The following is a 23,933-nucleotide window of genomic DNA, read 5'->3' as shown; positions in this document are numbered from 1 at the left end:
TGTGTGTGATATCCTTAGGTTAGTTAGGTTTCAGTAGTTCTAAGTTTAGGGAACTGATTACCTCCGATGTTAGGTCCCATAGTGCTCAGAGCCACTAAAACGGAAAGTTTAATTATTCTGATTATTTTCATTCTATTATATTCTATTATTACACACTGGTGCAGTTCTTCAGCAAGGTGACTCTGACAATACGTTTCAGTTCGGCAATATCGTGAAGATCGTTTTTAAAATACCTACGTAATCCTACCACCTCATCCTCATACATATATTTCCTTTACAGTTTTCCACTTGCCAAAAATCAGTTATCAGTGATTTTTCTGAACTCTGTGTTCAACGGAGGCGATCGAGTGACTTATCAGTATTACTGGTCCATCTTATCTACGTTGCATAACGTGTCGAGTGCTACCACGTGCTCTGTAGTGCTGTTTCCCACGGTGTAGCGTCGGCTATGTGAACTAGTTGATTACAGCATGACCACCACAGTAAACGAAAATATGGGTTTTGTGTAAAATAACATTTTCCAGAAGCTCTTTTTCTCTCTGAATGTTGTTTCCGACGGTGTAACGTCGGTTATGTGGACTAGTTGATTACCGTATGACCACCACAGTAAACGAAAATAGGGGTTACGTGTAAAATATCGTTTCCCACATCTTCTTCGTCTGATGGAATCGAATGCACCTATTACTGGAGACCATACGGGTACACATTTCTTGAGACCAAAAACAATTAGTCAGCCAACGGCCTTGCCGCACACCGCTTCTCGTAAGATCACCGATTAAGCGCTATCGGGTTTACTACACGTAATCAGCATGGCTTCAGAAAACATCGCTCTTGTGCAACGCAGCTAGCTCTTTATTCGCACGAAGTAATGGCCGCTATCGACAGGGGATCTCAAGTTGATTCCGTATTTCTAGATTTCCGGAAAGCTTTTGACACCGTTCCTCACAAGCGACTTCTAATCAAGCTGCGGAGCTATGGGGTATCGTCTCAGTTGTGCGACTGGATTCGTTATTTCCTGTCAGGAAGGTCGCAGTTCTTAGTAATAGACGGCAAATCATCGAGTAAAACTGAAGTGATATCAGGTGTTCCCCAGGGAATCGTCCCTGGACCTCTGCTGTTCCTGATCTATATAAATGACCTGGGTGACAATCTGAGCAGTTCTCTTAGACTGTTCGCAGATGATGCTGTAATTTACCGTCTAGTAAGGTCATCCGAAGACCAGTATCAGCTGCAAAGCGATTTAGAAAAGATTGCTGTATGGTGTGTCAGGTGGCAGTTGACGCTAAATAAGGAAAAGTGTGAGATGATCCACATGAGTTCCAAAAGAAATCCGTTGGAATTCGATTACTCGATAAATAGTACAATTCTCAAGGCTGTCAGTTCAACTAAGTACCTGGGTGTTAAAATTACGAACAACTTCAGTTGGAAGGACAACATAGATAATATGGTCGGGAAGGCGAGCCAAAGGTTGCGTTTCATTGGCAGGACACTTAGCAGATGCAACAAGTCCACTAAAGAGACAGCTTACACTACAATCGTTCGTCCTCTGTTAGAATATTGCTGCGCGGTGTGGGATCCTTACCAGGTGGGATTGACGGAGGACATCGAAAGGGCGCAAAAAAGGGCAGGTCGTTTTGTATTATCGCGTTATAGGGGAGAGAGTGTGGCAGATATGATACACGAGTTGGGATGGAAGTCATTACAGCATAGACGTTTTTCGTCGCGGCGAGACCTTTTTACGAAATTTCAGTCACCAACTTTCTCTTCCGAATGCGAAAATATTTTGTTGAGCCCAACCTACATAGGTAGGAATGATCATCAAAATAAAATAAGAGAAATCAGAGCTCGAACAGAAAGGTTTAGGTGTTCGTTTTTCCCGCTCGCTGTTCGGGAGTGGAATAGTAGAGAGATAGTATGATTGTGGTTCGATGAACCCTCTGCCAAGCACTTAAATGTGAATTGCAGAGTAGTCATGTAGATGTAGATGGATGGGTGACCATCCGGTCTAACGAGCGCTGTTGGCAAGCGGGGTGCACTCTGCACTTGTGAGGCAAACTGAGGAGCTACTTGACTGAGAAGTAGCGGCTCCGGTCTCGTAAGCTGACATACGGCCGGGAGAGCGGTGTGCTGACCACATGCCCCACCATATCCGAATCCAGTGACATCCGTGAGCTGAGGATGACACGGCGGCTGGTCGGTACTGCTGGCCCTTCGTGGCTTGTTCACGTGGAGTTATTTTTTTTTTTCAGAAAGTATTAGTGACAGGGTTTTCTAGACCGTCCACTCACTCTGGCAAGTTTCTCTTTTTATTTTCGTAATTCAGTTTGCAAATAGGCAATAATTTACATGTTGTCATTTATTTCTGTTATGGAATACGAGACATTAATCGGTGATTGAGCTCACAGTACCCATATGTCTGGGGATTTTCGTCGCTGAGAGGGTGGATTACTTTTCTTAATACTACGTTTCGTTTGCTGTAAGTGGCGGCTTCATTTAGCCGATGTAGGGTGGTCAGGGGCGCGCCAATGTGGCGAGTCGGGGACCCAGCCGGAAAGAAGCGAGGACAAAACGTGAAGGCAGTGAAGGGCTTCACAGTCACATTCCGTCTTTTAAGCTGCTGCCGAGTTGCCCTGCCTCGGCTCTGGGCAAATCGCTTTACAGCTAGAAGCCTTGTTTTGTTGTCATGTGTCAGAGTGCTGGATTGAGGTGCCTGCACTGCTTGCTGTGTTAGAATTGGCAGAAATTGCCCTCTGACTATGCGGGACGCCCGCTGGAGAGGCAGCGTATGTAAACCAGCAAATTTACATATCCTGTCATTGCACCTCACGCTTGAGTTGTCGCACACGTGGACTTCGTCGGCCGTGTGATTGGTGTTCGTACTGTGCTACCGGACCACAATTAAAGCCGCCTCTGGCTTTGGCGAGACGCCCTGAGGATGGCGCAGGGCGTTTTTCTGCATTTTATTTAATTATATATTTATTGGCATCCTGGAAGGTAGTGAAACATTTAATATGGGGAAACAGGGACAGAACAGAATCGAAGCATCTGAGATGTGGTGCTACAGAGGAATGTTGAAAATTAGGTGAACTGTTAAGGTACAGTAGATTTGAGGAGGTTCGTGCAGAATCAGAGAGGAAAGGAATATTCGGAAAACACTGAAGAGAAGGGACAGGATGATAGTACATCTGTTAAGACATCAGGGGGTAAGTTCCATTGTATTAGAGGGATCTGTAGAGAGAAAAACCTGTAGAAGAAGATAGAGACTGAAATACATACAGCGAATAACTGAGGTCGGAAGTTGCAAGTGGTGTTCTCAAATGAGGAGGTTGGCATAGGACAGGAATTCGTGGCAGGCCACATTAAACCAGTCAGACGACTGATGAGAAAAAAGACTGAGAGAGATTCGTGTTGAGTTGTGTTCATCTGGACACCCGGTCCAAAGTTAACTTTTGACGTGCCCTTGAAATAATCGTGCTCCGATCCGGAGTACGGCACACGGGACGCTGGGCAGCTGACGAGTCTCCTAGCTCCGACATCGTCAGCATGCACCTTTCGGCATTAGGTCCTATGTCTACCATTTTGGTAAAGTGTCGCATCACCAGCAGATAGGGAACTCTGAGCTACCTAATTCCACATCAAGCAGGTTTTAGGCCTGGAAAGTCCTGTACCAGTCAAATTCTGGCATTGACGGAACATATCGAGGATGGGTTTGAGAATAAACTAATCACTGGGCTGGCACTAGTCGACCTAAGTTCCGCCTGTGGTACAGTAGATCACCGGACACTCCTGCATAAAACCTACGAGACCCTGAAAGACTACCACCTATTCGAGATAATCGAATCCCTGCTCCAAAATAGACAGTTCTTCGTCATGCTTGCGGGGAAAAAGAGTCGATGGCGGAATCAGAAAAATGGCTCGCCCAAGGGAGCGTGTTGGTGCCAGTCCTATTCCACATATATACAAATGACCAACCAACTCCAGACAAAACTAAAACTTGTATATGCAGTCGACCTGGCAATAACAGTTCAAGGCAACAGGTTTGAAGCCATCGAGGAGAAACTCGAAACCGCCCTTTCTATAATGTCAACCTACTACAAAAAGAATTCTCTAAAACCCAATCCGTCCAAAACTCAAGTGAGTGCACTCCATCTGAGCTTGAGGCAGGCAAAGTACAGGCTCAATGTTACCTGCGATGGGACATTACTAGAACACACAGATACTCCCACCTACCTTGGCGTCGTGCTGGGCAGAACATTGTCATGCAAATATCATTGCGAAAAAACACGCAAAAAAGTAGAAGATCCGCCCACGCAAAAAAGGTAGATATTAGATTGAATGAAACATGCAGTATAGTGACAGGCTGCATGAAACCAACCCCCATAGAAAATTTTTACAGGGCAACAGGTTTCACAACCCCTGACTCACGTAAGAAAGCCCATGAACATACCGACAAGCTAAAAAAAAAACTTTGATGCCCATCACTCAATATTTGGCCTAGAGTGTGGCCCCAGCAGACTCAAATCCAGACGCCGTGTCCTAAGTTGCGCCTTAGATGAGCGCCCCTTCTACTATCCACTAAGAGAGGATCAACCAAGCGGCGTTTCTGGTAATTGGAAAACCTGGAGAATGCTTAACCGCATCAGAACTGCGGTGGCTCCTGTGAAATCTAATCTGATCAAATGGGGTTTGTTGGACGAAAATGACGACAAATCCGACTGCAGCACTCGACAGGACACGGAACATCTACAATGCTCTGCCTGCCCCCACAGATGCACCCTCGATGATCTATGGCTGGCTAAATAAGAAGCATTGGACATTGGCCAATAGTGGGCAAACAAATTGTAGTTTCCGGACACGAAAAAGTAAAGTAAGTCTGAGCTACCTTACCAAAACCTGCTACCTTGTTGCCACTCGCAGTAGTCGCAGTCACCACAAGTCTGCATGCAAAGCCACGTCTTTTATACCTGTGATCAACCATTATGTGGAGTCAGGCAAAATTCTTAATTAGTATCAATGGCCCTCCACCTACAGTTGTATCCACAGCACGTTTAATGCAGTCAAACTAGGAATATAGGCGAGTCTTGATAGCGAATCAGCTGCAATCTTTGCACATGTTGAGAATGTTATGTGCAGCCTGCGACTCTAATATTCTGGGTCAAGACACGAGTTTTACTTTTGTGCTTACGAAAATAAATTTATTTGGTAGAACTTAGCACATTGCCTTCGTGCTTCGTGATTATATCTTAATTTCCTCTCCTAGCTCAAAAATTTAGGAGGGCTTACCACGCAGTTTCCTTAGCAGCTATAATTACAAAAAATTAACCACCTCGTGTACGAGGACGAATGAAAATTAGCGTTCGATAATCCTTCTTTCACAATATCAGCGTGCGTCCTGTAGAGAATTGTGGGTATCTAAATTCTTCCCTTTTTGTCATTGGCCAATGTAAATCAGTCAGCCCTAAATAGTACTGACCACAGGCTAACTTTCAAAAATTTCAACTATTTTCAGCGTACAGCAGCATGTGTACATGAACCAACAATGCTGTAGAGGACCACCCCTTTTTCCCCCACTTCTGCATTTTTCACACTCTGTTTTGTATCTAAAGCTGAAAATGGTTCATTATCTTCAGGCTACGAGCAGACTACTGACAGTAGAACAATTAGGGATACGTATTTAATTTTCTCGGAAACTAGTTATTTTTAATATTCTTAACTTTAGTGTCTAGAGTATTTGCAAACATAATTCAGTGAGAACGATTAGGAACACTATGTACGATTGTAACCAGCAATAAAGTACGAGGGCTGTTCGGAAAGTAAGGTCCGATCGGTCACGAAATGAAAACCACAGTGAAAATCTAAATATTTTACTCCCAACAGTTAGCCACACCTTCCAGCTACCTCTCTACATAGTCGCCGCTCTCAGCTCTGACTTAGACATTTGTTGTGGCGTTGTACACTCCTGGAAATGGAAAAAAGAACACATTGACACCGGTGTGTCAGACCCACCATACTTGCTCCGGACACTGCGAGAGGGCTGTACAAGCAATGATCACACGCACGGCACAGCGGACACACCAGGAACCGCGGTGTTGGCCGTCGAATGGCGCTAGCTCCGCAGCATTTGTGCACCGCCGCCGTCAGAGTCAGCCAGTTTGCCGTGGCATACGGAGCTCCATCGCAGTCTTTAACACTGGTAGCATGCCGCGACAGCGTGGACGTGAACCGTATGTGCAGTTGACGTACTTTGGGCGAGGGCGTATAGTGGGCATGCTGGAGGCCGGGTGGACGTACCTCCGAATTGCTCAACACGTGGGGCGTGAGGTCTCCACAGTACATCGATGTCGTCGCCAGTGGTCGGCGGAAGGTGCACGTGCCCGTCGACCTGGGACCGGACCGCAGCGTCGCACGGATGCACGCCAAGACCGTAGGATCCTACGCAGTGCCGTAGGGGACCGCACCGCCACTTTCCAGCAAATTAGGGACACTGTTGCTCCTGGGGTTTCGGCGAGGACCATTCGCAACCGTCTCCATGAAGCTGGGCTACGGTCCCGCACACCGTTAGGCCGTCTTCTGCTCACGCCCCAACATCGTGCAGCCCGCCTCCAGTGGTGTCGCGACAGGCGTGAATGGAGGGACGAATGGAGACGTGTCGTCTTCAGCGATGAGAGTCGCTTCTGCCTTGGAGCCAATGATGCTCGTATGCGTGTTTGGCGCCGTGCAGGTGAGCTCCACGATCAGGACTGCATATGACCAAGGCACACAGGGCCAACACCCGGCATCATGGTGGACGGAGCGATCCCCTACACTGGCCGTACATCTCTGGTGATCGTCGAGGGGACACTGAATAGTGCACAGTACATCCAAACCGTCATCGAACACATCGTTCTACCATTCCTAGACCGGCAAGGGAACTTGCTGTTCCAACAGGACAATGCACGTCCGCATGTATCCCGTGTCACTCAACGTGCTCTAGAAGGTGTAAGTCAACTACCCTGGCCAGCAAGATCTCCGGATCTGTCCCCCGTTGAGCATGTTTGGGACTGCATGAAGCGTCGTCTCACGCGGTCTGCACGTCCAGCACGAACGCTGGTCCAACTGAGGCGCCAGGTGGAGATGGCATGGCAAGCCGTTCCACAGGACTGCATCCAGCATCTCTACGATCGTCTCCATGGGAGAATAGCAGCCTGCATTGCTGCGAAAGGTGGATATACACTGAACTAGTGCCGACATTGTGCATGCTCTGTTGCCTGTGTCTATGTGCCTGTGGTTCTGTCAGTGTGATCATGTGATGTATCTGACCCCAGGAATGTGTCAATAAAGTTTCCCCTTCCTGGGACAATGAATTCACGGTGTTCTTATTTCAATTTCCAGGAGTGTACAAACTTTCCAGTAACCTCGTCACAGAAAGCAGCCGCCTCTGCTTTCTGGCAACTCTCTTCGGAGGTCTGCCATGCGTTGCTTGTGCCAAGATATTGTCTTCGTAGCCAGTGCACAAACACCTGAATTATGAAACTATGGAATATACAATAAGTTTGACACGAAAACTTCTTGTGTCATGAACCTGTTCTCATCAAAGACTTAGTCGAAATATTTCATAATTCTCTGTATACCTTGCGCAACTCGTCTGTTCTATAGAGGATGTCAAGTTAAACGCTTTTTAGGCGTCAGTTTTCAACCTTGCTTTTTAGGACAACCAACTTAAGCGTTTTATTACGCCATCTTCAGGCACCTGACTGACGTGTAGCAATAATCTACCTCGATTGTGATCACACCAAGGCCCTGCAATACTAATATTAGGAGACATTTGTTGGAGTAACTACTTCAACCATCACCTGCCGACAGGAGAAATATTGTTGCAGAAGAAACTCGAATTTTGTGATTTAAGGTTGATGCAGAGCTTCTTACAACTTTTTTTTAAATTTCTGGATCCCAAAGTTTTATTTATCGATAGTCATTTTTCATTTCTAGTCCACTGTTGCTATTTCAGTTTACGTATGATTATTTTGTGGTTTGGAGGTAGTGAATGGAGCCGTGGACACGAAAAAATTGAGTACCAAGTGGATAAATCGGAAAATTTCGGACATATTCCTTTGTTTGAGTTCAGTAGAGGGGTGACAGCAGCGAAGACAATTACAGACATGTACCCCATGTATGGGGATAATGCTCTGTCCAACAGTTTTGAGATTAATGATTCTCAACGTTCAGAAAGACGTCCGCAGTTTGATGAAGGTCCTCAATGACCCACATCAGTTTACTGGAAAACTGGTAAATCTGAAGAATTGTGATCATTCCATCAGCATCTAGTCATATGTCCATCTCTGATTGTTCATCATCCATTGTCTCCTGAACAACATCGATCATTTCTATGCTGTATTGCTACTGGTGACCGAGAAGTGACGCCTTTAACCTAACATAAGGAAAATAAAGAATTGTGTGAGCCCAAAGAATCCAGCAACTTCTCGTATAAAGATCTATTCGTACCCGCAAAAGATAATGTTATGCATTCTATGGAACACCGACGACGTGATGTACTACTAATCACTTCCCCGAAATGTAACCATCGCTGCTGAGATTTATTGCCAGTACCTGAGATGTGCTGCAGACGCAGTCCAAGAACAACAACCAGCAAGAATGCATGAAGTGAGTGCTACTCCTCGAAAACGCCGGTTCGCATTCTGCTAGGCTGACAAAAAGCACCAAACAAGAGTTGTGTTGTGAAGTCATTCCGAGTACATCTTACTCAGTTCATCTAGCGCCCTCAGATTTTTACCTCATAGAACTACCTTCAAGGAACTTCGTTTCCAAATAAAAATGCGCTCCGAATATGACTCGACGAGTTCTCGAAACTATGTAATTTTGTGGTCGCAGAATCAGAAAAATACCCCAGCGCTGTCAGACTGTCGTAAATAGTGAAGGAGAATATATTATTGATGACTTAAGTCTCCATTATGTGTATCTGTTGTGTTTATCAGAGGCATGGAAAAATGCTACGAACTTATGCTCGAACCAAAATACAAACCGAGGAAGAGTTGTACGCGGCTACTACCATCATCTGTTTGTTAGGATACTTAGCTTAGATCGAGTTCGAGAAACACACTGCAGATATCTAATGTGTAACCGTGACGCCAATTGCTGTCTGACTAGAGATAATTCGCGCTGATTAGTTCGGTGCGAAGATCCATCGCGATAACAAAAATCCAAAGTCCATGATAGTTTATCTGATTATTAGGACATGTCGAATTTACTTTAAAATGAAAACCTTTAAGTGCAGCTGCCACAGTCATTAAGACAGTACATAGATGGATCTTTGGATACTGTGGGGTACGTGAATACCTTCCTTTGCCAGATTGCAAAATTATAAAAACGCTTCACTGAAGAGAGCCTGAGCTCATTTATTAGCAATGCTGTGTTTTTTTATCGATATGGTAAATCGATTAACAAAGTTGGCTCACATTTTTTGATAATTCTGCTTATGCCTCACCAGGGGTTTCTTTAGTATGCACGATATTTTTACGGAGATTTTAACCTTCCTTACAGTAATTTTAATTAATATGACTGTGGTAGTCGGACTGCTTAACAGAAGTGAAGGAGTGAATTAAAGAATTCGTTTTTTATCATGGCGGAGTACCCCCATTATGAACACAAAGTCTTTGTTATTTTTCTGTACTCTTACTGACTAGAAAACTATGAATAATTACAGCGCAAGTCAAGTTTGGGGACACGTTTGGAATTTTAGATACTAATGAATACGATTTATTGCTCTTACATCCCTGCTGTTAAAATTGTAATTACACCTATCATTATTCATAAGGCTGTTACTAACGAATAACTACCACTGCCTTGTATATATACTTCAATTTCCATCACGCGGCCATGTGGCTCACATTCATACCACGAACCCGTCCTCCCACCTGGCCCTATGGCTGGATGGACTCCACACTTTTCCCTTCAGACATTGCCTGTCCTTTACACTGTGGCAGAAGCTGGCAATGCTCTCGTCTTACTTAGAAGTGATATAGAAATGTCGTGTCAGTTGATGAGAAAGACGTCATATTGACTTCGTTGTATTTCGCTGATTTTGTATTGTAGCATGCAATATGATTTTTCGAGGCAACAGTTCACTGAATATCTGTGGCAAATATATCACACATGGCGCAATTTTCTGTAATTAAGCGTCAGTTAATGACGAATCAGCGGTAAAAACTTTTAGGGTATATGGAGACGAACAACACTGAAAATGTAATACGCATATACTATAATCGGCAATAACATTATGCTGATTGGCGACTCCATAGAGAGCTGTGTGCACAACGTCCATAAACGTGAAATTAGAAGGAAAGTCAGCGTTGGCCATAACTTTGATGGTTTATTGACAGCAAAATCGATTTTCAATCACATAATGATCATCTTCAGTGCTTTAGTGTACAAACTGAAGCTCATAGGCACTTGAGTTAAGTTATTATTAGTAACCAAAGCTATGGAACGATCACAATAACTGTTATTGTGATCGTTTCATAGCTTTGGTTACCGATAATAACTTGAAAATCGATTTTGCTGTCAATAAACCATCAAAATTACGGGCAACGCTGACTTTCCTTATAATTTCACAACATTATGGTCACCCACCTAATATCCGGTCTGTCCACTTTTGGCACAGATAACAGCGGTGACGCCAAGTACCATGCAAGCAATGCGATCTTGGTAGGTCTCTGGAGGGAGTTTCACCACATCTGCACACACAAGTAACCCGTTTCCTGTAAATTCCTAGGGGAAGTTGGGGGGGGGGGGGGGGAGAGAGGACAATGAGACAATGAGCTCTAACGCCACGTTCAATCACATCCCAGATGTGTACGATCGGGTTCTAATCTGGAGAGATGGGGGCCAACACATCAATTGGAACTCGCCTCGAACCACTTCAACACACTCCCGGCCTTGTGAGTTCATTATTTTGTAGAAAAATTACACTGATATCGGGAAACATGATCGTAGTGAAGGTGTATATTTCGTATGCAATAGTGCTTCGTCCCGCAGTATAAGTGTCAAGGAGCTGTTGCCCTGGAAGACGACTGATTAGCGCCCTCCCAACGGCACGATGAAGAAGGTATCAGGATTCATGAGAGCACGCAACTCTCTTTCACTCTTCCAACATCCAGTGCCGCTGGTCACATGCCCATTTTAGTCATAGCTGCCGATGTCGTTGTGTTAACATTGGCTCATGCATGGGTCGTCAGTTACGGACGCCCGTAATTAGGAGTGTTCGGTGCACTGTCTGTTCAGACATACTTATACTCTGTGCAGCCTTGAAGCCTCATGTTAGTTCCGCCACAGTGTGTCACCTATCGTTTTTACCCATCTGCCCAGCCTAAGCCGTCCGACATCTGCAATGAGAGGTGGCCGCGCAACCCCACGACGTCAGGACGTGGTTTCACCTTCGTTTTGGCACGTGTTGAAGACCTCACCACGGCATTCTTCGAACGCCTCACAAGTCGTGCAGTTTCCGAGAAGTTCGTAAAGAGCCTCTGGGCCATCACGATCTACCCTCGGTCAAACTCTGAGTGTGCCTTCCCCATTCTTCACACTGGACAGTACGCTCACTGGTGCTACATTTACTGCCCGTATGTCTGACTAGCAGTCTGCATCTACATCTCCATGGATACTCTGCAAATCACACTTAAGTAGCTGGCAGAGGGTTCATTGAATCACAATTATCTATTTCGGCACTCTCGAAAAGCGCACTGAAGAAAACGATCTTCCCGTGCGAGCTGTGACTTCTCTTATTTCATTATGATGATCATTTCTCCCTCTGTAGGTCGGCTTCAACAAAATACAGGGTGTTTCAAAAATGACCGGTATTTTTGAAACGGCAATAAAAACTAAACGAGCAGCGATAGAAATACACCGTTTGTTGCAATAGGCTTGGGACAACAGTACATTTTCATACAGACAAACTTTCGAAATTACAGTAGTTACAATTTTCAACAATAGATGGCGCTGCAAGTGATGTGGAAGATATAGAAGACAACGCAGTCTGTCGGTGCGCCATTCTGTACATCGTCTTTCTGCTCTAAGCGTGTGCTGTTCCCAACGTGCAAGTGTGCTGTGGACAACATAGTTTATTCCTTAGAAAAGAGGATTTTTCTGATGTTGGAATTCCACCGGCTAGAACACAGTGTTGTTGCAACAAGACGAAGTTTTCAACGGAGGTTTAATGTAACCAAAGGACCGAAAAGCGATACACTAAAGAATCTGTTTGAAAAATTTCAACGGTCTGGGAACGTGACGGATGACCATGCTGGAAAGGTAGGGCGACTGCGTACGGCAACCACAGAGGGCAACGCGCAGCTAGTGCAGCAGGTGATCCAACAGCGGCCTCGGGTTTCCGTTCGCCGTGTTGCGGCTGCGGTCCAAATGACGCCAACGTCCACGTATCGTCTCATAAAAAATTCAAACGCGGCAACCCCTCAGCGCCGCTACCATTGCTGCACGAGAGACATTCGCTAACGATATAGTGCACAGGATTGATGACGGCGATATGCATGTGGGCAGCATTTTGTTTACTGACGAAGCTTATTTTTACCTGGACGGCTTCGTCAATAAACAGAACTGGGGCATTTGGGGAACCGAAAAGCCCCATGTTGCAGTCCCATCGTCCCTGCATCCTCAAAAAGTACTGGTCTGAGCCGCCATTTCTTCCAAAGGAATCATTGGCCCATTTTTCATATACGAAACGATTACTGCATCACGCTGTCTGGACATTTTTCGTGAATTTGTGGCGGTACAAACTGCCTTAGACGACACTGCGAACACCTCATGGTTTATGCAAGATGGTGCCCGGCCGCATCGCACGGCCGACGTCTTTAACTTCCAGAATGAATATTTCGATGGTCGTGTGATTGCTTTGGGCTATCGGAAACATACAGAAGGCGGCGTGGATTGACCTCCCTATTCGCCAGACATGAACCCCTGTGACTTCTTTCTGTGGGGACACTTGAAAGACCAGGTTTACGGCCAGAATCCAGAAACAATTGAACAGCTGAAGCAGTACATCTCATCTGCATGTGAAGCCATTCCGCCAGACACGTTGTCAAAGGTTTCAGGTAATTTCATTCAGAGACTACGCCATATTATTGCTACGCATGGTGGATATGTGGAAAATATCGTACTATAGAGTTTCCCAGACTGCAGCGCCATCTGTTGTTGACAATTGTAACTACTGTAATTTCGAAAGTTTGTCTGCCTGAAAACGTACTGTTGTCCAAGCATATTGCAACAAACGGTGTATTTCTATCGCTGCTCGTTTAGTTTGTATTCCCGTTTCAAATATACCGGTCATTTTTGAAACACCCTGTATTTTCGCTTTCAGAGGAGACAGTTGTTGATTGAAATTTCGTGAGAATATTCGTCCGCAACAGAAATGCCTTTCATTTAATGATGGCCACCCCAAATCCTGTATCCTGTCAGTGACACTCTCTCCCCTATTTCCCAATAAAACAAAACGTGCTGCTCTTCTTTGAACATTCTCGATGCACTCCGTTGATCCTACCTGGTAAGAATCCCAGATCCAGCAACAGTACTTCAAAAGAAGACGGACAAGCGAAGTGCAGACAGTCTCTTTAGCAGATCTGATACATATTCAAGTGTTCTGCCAATAAAACGCAATCTTTGGTTCGCCTTCCTCACAACATTTGCAATATCTTCTTTCCAATTTCACCTCTTCGCAGTTATAATTCCTAGGTATTTAGTTGAATTTACGGCCTTTAGATTTGACTGATTTATCGTGTAACCGAAGTTTGATGGATTGCTTTCAGCACTCGTGTGGATGACCTCACACTTTTCATTATTTAGGGTCAATTGGTATCTTTCACAACGTACGGGTATTTTTCTAAAGCGTTTTGCAACTTGTTTTGATCTTCTGATGACTTTACTAGACGATAAATGACAACATCGTCTGAAAATAACGTAAGACGACTGCTCAAATTGTCTCCTTAATCGTTTATGTAAATACGGAACAGCAGAAGGCCTATAACACTACCTTGGGGATCGTCAGAAATCACTTATGATTTACTCGATTACTTTTCGTCGGTTTCTACAGACTGTGACCCCTCTGACAGGAAATCACGAATCGAGCCACATAACTGAGACGATATTCCATACGCACGCAATTTCACGGCAACCCCTTGAGTGATACAATGTCAAAATCTTTCTGGAAATCTAGAAATACGGAATCATTTTGAAATACCTTAGCAATAGCACTCAGCACTTAGTGTGCGTAAGAAGCTAGTTGTGTTTCACAAGAACTATGTTTTCTAAATGCGTATTGACTGTGTGTTATTAGAGCGTTCTCTTTGAGGTAATACATAGTGTTCGAATACAATATATGTTGCAAAATCCTGCTGCATCTCGATGTTAATGACACGGGCCTGTAATTTACTCGATTACTCCTACCACCTTTCTTGAATATTGATGTGACCTGTGCAACTTTCCATTCTTTGGGTACTGATCTTTCGTAGAACGAACAGTGGTATACATTTGTTAAATATAGAGCTGCTGCATCATCATACTATGAAAGGAACCTAATTGGTATACGGTTGAGAGAGGGCAATTTTCTCCCTCACTAATTTTTCATAAATATTTTGTTTGAAATGATATTGCTGTTTCAACGTTTCGCAATCGGTGCGAGACCCCAGAGGTTAACAGCCTGAGCAGACGTTGATGTAGGTAGAAACATGAGGAATGTTTATGGTTATTGGTTCTTAGAAACGGCATGTTCGAAGCTGAATGCAAGTGGCGGCGAACCATCCCTTAGTTGACCTTGCCGGAATGTCCCAAGGTCGCAAAGGTGCCGACAGAGCTCCCCCTAGTCAAGACGGGTTTCCAGCAGGACATTGTCCGCTTTTCATGCATCGTCGCCAGCGGAGAGCTGGGCTGGGGGCGACAGACTGAAGCGACGGCTCTACACACTGGGGTTGTAAACAGGGCAATGTGGACCGCGCAACGCCTAACAAAAATTTACCAGTTTTTGTGTTCGCCGAAAACTGCAAATGGGCCAGTGACCCACTTCCATCGGCCGCCTTGGTCGTGAAGGAAACGCAGGCGTCTGGGAGACGTTTAGAGACAGAATCTTTATTACACCACATAGCTAGGACTAACTTGCTCCAAGGCACTGGCAATTAAGATAAACATCTGTAATATTGTATCTGTTCGCTTGCTGCCGTGGGAAGCGACACGACTTCGGGGAAAACATCTGTTCCCACCGCGAATCTTAAAATTGGCTGTAATTGGGGGTTTCTTTTTTTCTCCAGAGACGCAGGTCTCTTAACTCTTCCTCCGGTTCGTCGTGAGTTTGTGCTGGCGTGTAGGAGGGGAAATTTAGCACCTCTAAAACTCTGTGTTTGGCTCAAGTCGAAATAGAGGGCGTGGTCGTTCGTTTACCGTGCCGAAAAGCGGGATTTGTTTCAAACTGGTGCGAGGCTCTCTGGCTCGGACGTGGGTCTGCGAGGCACTCTAGCTCTGGACTTCGGTCTGGAAGCAATTTCTGTTCGAAGTTCTGGCAGGTGTGGCTGGTACTTGGGACCCGTCCTAAGACTGACTCAACCTGTGGGAAGTTAGACTGGGGAGCCTGTGGTAAAGTTCTTACTGTACCGACAGTGTGACTTCAAACGTTTCGAACTACTCGTTGGCCGAGGGCAAACTTATTCGATTTGGTTTACCAGTCTCGATGTTGGCATCCTTCTGCGCTCTGCCGTATAAGTGAGCCGAATTGGTCCTTGGTACGATCAGCAAACGGGTGTGTCACACACAGAAATCTTCCGTGTTTTCAGGGCTCTAGTAGGGAGTAAATTACGATCCGTCTGCCTGATCGCTAGATCGTGGGATTTTTTATTTCTTTCGTGGGCGGAATCGACTTAAAGGTGCCGCCTTAAGTTTCGCCACTGCCGCACACGACTCGCTAGCTGCAAGTTACATCGGTGCACGAAACAAACGGGCTAAAGTACTGCTGCTCTGGCCTTGTCTAGGCGTACAAACCCAAATCGCCCCTTGTTCTCAGCTGCACCCACATAGCCTAAGGTAGACTGAGCAAGCCAAAATATGCTCAGCTTCAGATTATCACCGAGAGCATTATCCCCATTTTTAGGGCCAGTGCATTTGTCTCTCCTTTGCTACCCAGGATCCTTGTCCACTGTGGTCTTAAACCACCTATTAGTTGTTTAAGGTATTCGAAAATAATCTGGTTGGCTTTAGTTAGACCGGTCTTCGTTTATTTTGTTTTTTTTTTTGTGTTTTGAAATATAAATGTTGTCAGTAAACTAAATCATCACTTAAATATATTAACCCCAAGTGTTAGTTTTCTTTGCAAGCAACGTTAACAGGTAGCCTTTCATTGTGTACGATATTGCCAGGATCTCTTACTTTTTATCGTCGAGTTGAATTGGCGTCCCCTTGCCAGGAATTCGAATTGGTAGTACCTTATGTGACCGTCAGATCCTGTTGATTACCTGACGTCCCTTGAGCAGAACTTTGAATTCATGGCACCTTCTGTGACCGTCATATTGTAGATAGTGTTGCGTAGTGAAGTTTCTGTCCCCCAGTTTGGTGCACTGAGTAGAACACATTCGCGTTGCTGCCGCCTAGACATATTATTAATATTTCATTATTGTCTGTGTATTTTTTCATGCTTCGGGTTGTGACTTCTGTGTCACCTGATTGTTTGTTTCAGACGGCGAATGGCATTGTGCTGATTTGTTAAGATTGGTTGAAATTTTATTCTGTGATTATAGACAAGCGTGCTGTTGTCTGAATTCGTTGTCAGGAACTATGAATCAGTAGCTCACGAGAGAGTAATTTAGAGTAGAATCTGTGTGGCATAGAAATGTGTAGCTTTTAAATTTCGTTTGGGTCAGAATTAGAGTGCATGCTTCCTAGAAGCAAAGCACGTTTGCTACAGAAGAGCGGAAATAATTGTGTTGTGCTAACTCCCTTCTTGGGAGTTTGTGGGTGGCAACCACACGGGCCCTTAGCTAAGTCTGACAATTATATCATTTTCTTGTGCCAGACTTCTACTTCCTTCTTTCCTGTCAGCCTCTTTTGGTCAACTCTTGCTCCTTCAACCCCGACGATAATAGGTTGCGAGGCCCGAGGGTGTCTTTCATTTTCTTTTCTGACTCGTGGCTGTTAACCGAATTTCACCCGGTGTAAGTAGACCAACGTTCCCAAGTGCCAACTGCCACTAATCGGCGGACGAGCGGGTAAGCAAGGGCATCCCCTTGTCGCAGGGATGAGAAATTGTCCCAAAAGGCAGAGGAACCATTACCATGGTCAACAGTAGGAGAATGCAGAAGGCCAGGGGGAAACCACTGCTTTAACGATACCGTAAAGAATTCTTAAATAGAAACATGGCTACGTCCAATTCAAAATTTTCCGGAGATTCAATTCCCCCATTCGGATCTCCGGCGGGGAAGGTCTTGAGCAAGGCTGTAAGGAGTAAAGGAATAAAAGAACAGATGAGAACTGGAACATGGAATGTCAGAACATATTCAAAGCTGGGAAACTAGAGGAGGTTAATATGCTGATGGAAAAGTCACAGCTGGACATATAAGGAATCAGTGAAACTAGATGGGACGGTAATGGTGATTTTGTCAGGGGAGTTCAGGACCATTGACAGTGTTAGTTCTCGAACAGGAAGAAATGGCGTCGCTATAATTTGAGAGGGAAATGAAAGAACAACCACTGCAGTGATAGGATGTTGTTGTTGTTGTGGTCTTCAGTCTTGAGACTGGTTTGATGCGGCTCTCCATGCTTCTCTATCCTGTGCAAGCTTCTTCATCTCCCAGTACCTACTGCAGCCTACATCCTTCTGAATCTGCTTAGTGTATTCATCTCTTGGTCTTCCTCTACGATTTTTACCCTCCACGCTGCCCCCAAATACTAAATTCGTGATCCCTCGATGTCTCAGAACATGTCCTACCAACTGATCCATTCTTCTAGTCAAGTTGTGACACAAACTTCTCTTCTCCCCAATTCTATTCAAGACCTCCTCATTAGTTATGTCATCTACCCATCTAATCTACAGCATTCTTCTGTAGCACCACATATGGAAAGCTCCTATTCTCTTCTTGTCTAAGCTATTTATCGTCCACGTTTCACTTCCATACATGGCTACACTCCATACAAATACTTTCAGAAACGACTTCCTGACTTTTAAATCTATACTCGATGTTAACAAACTTTTCCCCTTCAGAAACGCTTTCCTTGCCATTGCCAGTCTACATTTTATATCCTCTCTACTTCGACCATCATCAGTTATTTTGCTCCCCAAATAGCAAAACTCCTTTACAACTTTAAGTGTCTCATTTCCTAATCTAATTCCGCCAGCATCACCAGCCTTAATTCGACTACATTCCATTATCCTCGTTTTGCTTCTGTTGATGTGCATCTTATACCCTCCTTTCAAGACACTGTCCATTCTGTTCAACTGCTCTTCCAAGTCCTTTGCTGTCTCTGACAGAATTACAATGTCATCGGCGGACCTAAAAGTTTTTATTCCTTCTCCCTGGGTTTTAATACCTACTCCGTAATTTTCTTTTGATTCCTTTATTGCTTGCTCTATATACTGATTGAATAACATCGGGGAGAGTCTACAATCCTGTCTCACTCCCATCCCAACCACTGCTTCCCATTCATGCCCCTCGACTCTTATAACTGCCATCTGCTTTCTGTACAAATTGTAAATAGTCTTTCGCTCTCTGTATTTTACCCCTGCCACCTTCAGAATTTGAAAGAAAGCATTCCAATCAACTTTGTCAAAAGCTTTCTCTAAGTCTACAAATGCTAGAAACGTAGGTTTGCCTTTTCTTAATCTTTCTTCTAAGATAAGTCGTAAGGTCAGTATTGCCTCACGTGTTCCAACATTTCGACGGAATCCAAACTGATCTTCCCCGAGGTCCGCTTCTATCAGTTTTTCCATTCGCCTATAAAGAATTTGCGTTAGTATTTTGCAGCTGTGACTTATTAGACTGATAGTTCGGTAATTTTCACATCTGTCAAGACCTGCCTTGTTAGGAATTGGGATGATTATATTCTTCTTGAAGTGTGAGGGTATTTCGCCTGTCTCATACATCTTGCTCACCAGATGGTAGAGTTTTGTTAGGACTGGCTTTCCCAAGGCCGTCAGTAGTTTTAATGGAATGTTGTCTATTCCCGGGGCCTTCTTTCGACTCAGGTCTTTCAGTGCTCTGTCAAACTCTTCACGCAGTATCTTATCTCCCATTTCATCTTCATCTACATCCTCTTCCATTTCCATAATGTTGTCCTGAAGTACATCGCCCTTGTATAGCCCCTCTATATACTCCTTCCGCCTTTCTGCTTTCCCTTCTTGGCTTAGAACTGGGTTTCCATCTGAGCTCTTGATGTTCATACAAGTGGTTCTCTTATCTCCAAAGAGATTTTTTCCTGTAGGCAGTATCTATCTTACCCCTAGTGAGATAAGCTTCTACGTCCTTACATTTGTCCTGTAGCCATCCCTCCTTAACCATTCTGCACTTCCTGTCGATGTCATTTTTGAGACGTCTGTATTCCTTTTTGCCTGCTTCATTTACTGCATTTTTATATTTTCTCCTTTCATCAATTAAATTCAATATTTCTTCTGTTACCCCTAGGATTTCTACTAGCCCTCGTCTTTTTACCTACTTGATCCTCTGCTGCCTTCACTACTTCATCCCTCAGAGCTACCCATTCTTCTTCTACTGTATTTATTTCCCCCATTCCTGTCAATTGTTCCGTTATGCTCTCCCTGAAACTCTGTACAACCTCTGGTTCTCTCAGTTTATCCAGGTCCCATCTCCTTAAATTCACACCTTTTTGCAGTTTTTTCAGTTTTAATCTACAGTTCATAACCAACAGATTGTGGTCAGAGTCCACATCTGACCCTGGAAATATCTTACAATTTAAAACCTGGTTCCTAAACCTCTGTCTTACATTGCATAATCTATCTCATACCTTTTAGTGTCTCCAGGGTTCTTCCATGTGTACAACCTTCTTTCATGATTCTTAAACCAAGTGTTAGCTATGATTAAGTTATGCTCTGCGCAGAATTCTACCAGGCGGCATCCTCTTTCATTTCTTAGCCACAATCCATATTCACATACTATGTTTCCTTCTCTCCCTTTTCGCACTCTTGAATACCAGTCACCCATGACTATTAAATTATCGTCTCCCTTCACTACCTGAATAATTTCTTTTATCTCATCATACATTTCATCAATTTCTTTGTCATCTGCAGTGCTAGTTGGCATATAAACTTGTACTACTGTAGCAGGCGTGGGCTTCGTGTCTATCTTGGCCACAATAACGCGTTCACTATGCTGTTTGTAATAGCTTACCTGTAATCCTATTTTTTTATTCATTATTAAACCTACTCCTGCATTACCCCTATTTGATTTTGTATTTATAACCCTGTTTTCACCTGACCAAAATTCTAGTTCCTGCTGCCACCGAACTTCACTAATTCCAACTACATCTAACTTTAACCTATCCATTTCCCTTTTTAAATTTTCTAACGTACCTGCCCGATTAAGGGATCTGAGTTTCCATGCTCCGATCCGTAAAACGCCAGTATATATATACAAGCATTTATGTCGATGTATAATTGGTTTGTGTTTAGGATCTTCGGTAGTGTTAACTCTGCCGCATGGAGCGCGAGCAGAGCGAGTCTGGCTGGAGTAGGGCTGTGGAGCAGGTGTGTTGTGTGACGCTCCCGCTTGCCGCGCTTTCGGGGTTTAGCAGCATGTAATTGCGCTTGACTTGCTATGATACACTCCTGGAAATTGAAATAAGAACACCGTGAATTCATTGTCCCAGGAAGGAGAAACTTTATTGACACATTCCTGGGGTCAGATACATCACATGATCACACTGACAGAACCACAGGCACATAGACACAGGCAACAGAGCATGCACAATGTCGGCACTAGTACAGTGTATATTCATCTTTCGCAGTAATGCAGGCTGCTATTCTCCCATGGAGACGATCGTAGAGATGCTGGATGTAGTCCTGTGGAACGGCTTGCCATGCCATTTCCACCTGGCGCCTCAGGTGGACGAGCGTTCGTGCTGGACGTGCAGACCGCGTGCGACGACGATTCATCCAGTCCCAAACATGCTCAATGCGGGACAGATCCGGAGATTTTGCTGGCCAGGGTAGTTGACTTACACCTTCTACGGCACGTTGGGTGGCACGGGATACATGCGGACGTGCACTGTCCTGTTGGAACAGCAAGTTCCCTTGCCGGTCTAGGAATGGTAGAACGATGGGTTCGATGACGGTTTGGATGTACCGTGCACTATTCAGTGTCCCCTCGACGATCACCAGAGGTGTACGGCCAGTGTAGGAGATCGCTCCCCACACCATGATGCCGGGTGTTGGCCCTGTGTGCCTCGGTCCTATGCAGTCCTGATTGTGGCGCTCTCCTGCACGGCGCTAAACACGCATACGACCATCATTGGCACCAAGGCAAAAGCGACTCTCATCGCTGAAGACGACACGTCTCCATTCGTCCCTCCATTCACGCCTGTCGCGACACCACTGGAGGCGGGCTGCACGATGTTGGGGCGTGAGCGGAAGACGGCCTAACGGTGTGCGGGACCGTAGCCCAGCTTCATGGAGACGGTTGCGAATGGTCCTCGCCGATACCCCAGGAGCAACAGTGTCCCTAATTTGCTGGGAAGTGGCGGTGCGGTCCCCTACGGCACTGCGTAGGATCCTACGGTCTTGGCGTGCATCTGTGCGTCGCTGCGGTCCGGTGCCAGGTCGACGGGCACGTGCACCTTCCGCCGACCACTGGCGACAACATCGATGTACTGTGGAGACCTCACGCCCCACGTGTTGAGCAATTCGGCGGTACGTCCACCCGGCCTCCCGCATGCCCACTATACGCCCTCGCTCAAAGTCCGTCAACTGCACATACGGTTCACGTCCACGCTGTCGCGGCATGCTACCGGTGTTAAAGACTGCGATGGAGCTCCGTATGCCACGACAAACTGGCTGACACTGACGGGGGCGGTGCACAAATGCTGCGCAGCTAGCGCCATTCGACGGCCAACACCGCGGTTCCTGGTGTGTCCGCTGTGCCGTGCGTGTGATCATTCCTTGTACAGCCCTCTCACAGTGTCCGGAGCAAGTATGGTGGGTCTGACACACCGGTGTCAATGTGTTCTTTTTTCCATTTCCAGAAGTGTAGTTTGTCGCTTGCGGTTAGGATTAGCTGGCGCACATCAAGAGCCCGTTTCGCCTGGTGACCATGTCGAGAAGAAGGCACTCCAACATCCAGCTTCTGCAACAGCGATGGCCGACAATGAGTGTCTGTCACCACCTACCCGATCGACGGCTTCAAACCTTCAATCAACCAACAAGGAAGACTAAAAGCACGTAAAGTTTTAGAACTGTATGGCAGACCTCATCTTTTCAAACTGTTGCATCACAAAAATACAGCAACTTAGCATGAAACTTTGTTGCTCACTGTCCAATTGCATTACCAAGCAGGGTCCCTTCCATTTCTGGAATGAACCCGAGTGTCGTTGAAATTCATACCCCAGCATTAAAGTAATATCATTTCATTTCACTGCTTTAATTTCAAAGTTCGGTTTAAGTATTCATAGCTGGCTACTATATTTAGATTACATAAGCAGAAATTAAGAGTGCGAGTTTTGTTACCATATTTTAGCTTACCTGTGACTGCAGCTCAGCTTGGTACGTACTAAATTTTACTATTGTTAATTGTTCAGAATCATTTAATTCAAGTTCAAAGTTAAATCTCTTATTTCTAAATGGCGTAGATTCAAGTAGCTTTTGAAATAATTGGTCAGGTAGCCCAAGACTAACCTTATTTTACTGAATTTACTTTAAATTTTCCAGTTTTATTTTGCTAAATTAAATCAGAGTGTAGAGAAATTTATTGCTTGTGACAAACATTCAGTTTTCACAAAACACGTGTGAAGCTCCAGTTACCACGCTTTTAGTGCTAATTATATGTGCATTAATCTTCCATTTTCAGTTAACTTCTTCATAACTTGATGGTATAAGCTGTGCTTCCTGAAGTATTATTCGCAGAGAAGCACACATTTTGCAATACTGGTGAGTGTGCGGTTCCTAATGAAAGATTTGACGGAATCCGCTTTCAGTTGATCACTGTTTCTTCTGCTTCTGCTTCTGTTTGCTGCCTCTGAAGAAGGAGACTACCCGCCGCGTGACGAAGTAGACGGCGAAGAGTGTGAGTCCGGCGACCGCCAGAACGAAAGCGATGACGTCGAGCAGCACCAGCTGCCACCAGTGCAGGTCGAGGGCGGCGCTGCGCAGGTGAGGGGCCCCCCTGTGGCGGATCACGTACTCCACCCACCACACGGCTCGCTCCTCCGACTCCGCCCTGTGCTCGCGGAACACGGCCGACAGTCTCTTCATGTTATCCTTGTACCTGTAGAGAGCAATATTATCACGGATGCAGAAATTACGGCCCAGGAAATACCATGTAAACAGAACTAAAATTACAGAATGCGGGTGAATGTCAAAGAGAGTGTTCCTACACGACAACAGGTCGTAATGTGTAGTGCATATTTCTGGAGGTGATTATGAGCCATGTTAAGTCCACTTAGATGCCTGATTTACTTTCTGACAGGCCATGGACGTAGTATGAATATTTACACACTACTGGCCCGAAAAGAACGGTATGAAAAGTTTATGGGTAAATTTGGAGAGGATATGGAGGCCAACAGAAACGCAGAACAACTCTTGGATTTCTGTGCCTGTATGGGCTTAGTAATCACAAACTCCTTTTTTAAACATAAGAACATTCACCGGTATACTTGGGAAGGCAGGGGAACCAGATCTGTCATGGACTATATAATAACAGATCAGGAATTCAGGAAGGCTGTGAGGGACACAC

At 45.0% G+C, this 23,933-nt stretch overlaps 2 protein-coding genes across 3 annotated transcripts in view; both read right to left on the bottom strand.

Moving 5' to 3' along the window:
- LOC126335559 (UDP-glucosyltransferase 2-like) overlaps positions 1-23,933 on the bottom strand; it is a 470,415-nt gene that overhangs the window by 111,697 nt on the left and 334,785 nt on the right. The gene's annotated exons all lie outside the window — the stretch shown is intronic.
- The window catches only part of LOC126335560 (UDP-glucosyltransferase 2-like), a 121,911-nt gene continuing 120,819 nt past the window's right edge, over positions 22,842-23,933 (bottom strand). For both annotated transcript variants that reach the window (XM_049998980.1, XM_049998979.1), the window contains exon 7: positions 22,842-23,465. In XM_049998980.1, coding sequence (XP_049854937.1) covers positions 23,180-23,465 — 286 coding nt within the window. In that variant the 3' untranslated portion in view covers positions 22,842-23,179. The remainder of the gene's footprint in view (positions 23,466-23,933) is intronic.

This window comes from Schistocerca gregaria, chromosome 2 (genome assembly GCF_023897955.1).
Source record: "Schistocerca gregaria isolate iqSchGreg1 chromosome 2, iqSchGreg1.2, whole genome shotgun sequence".
NCBI classification, from domain to species: Eukaryota; Metazoa; Arthropoda; class Insecta; order Orthoptera; family Acrididae; genus Schistocerca; species Schistocerca gregaria.
Note: the sequence above shows the minus strand (reverse complement) of the source record. Positions and strands in the feature narration are given on the sequence as shown.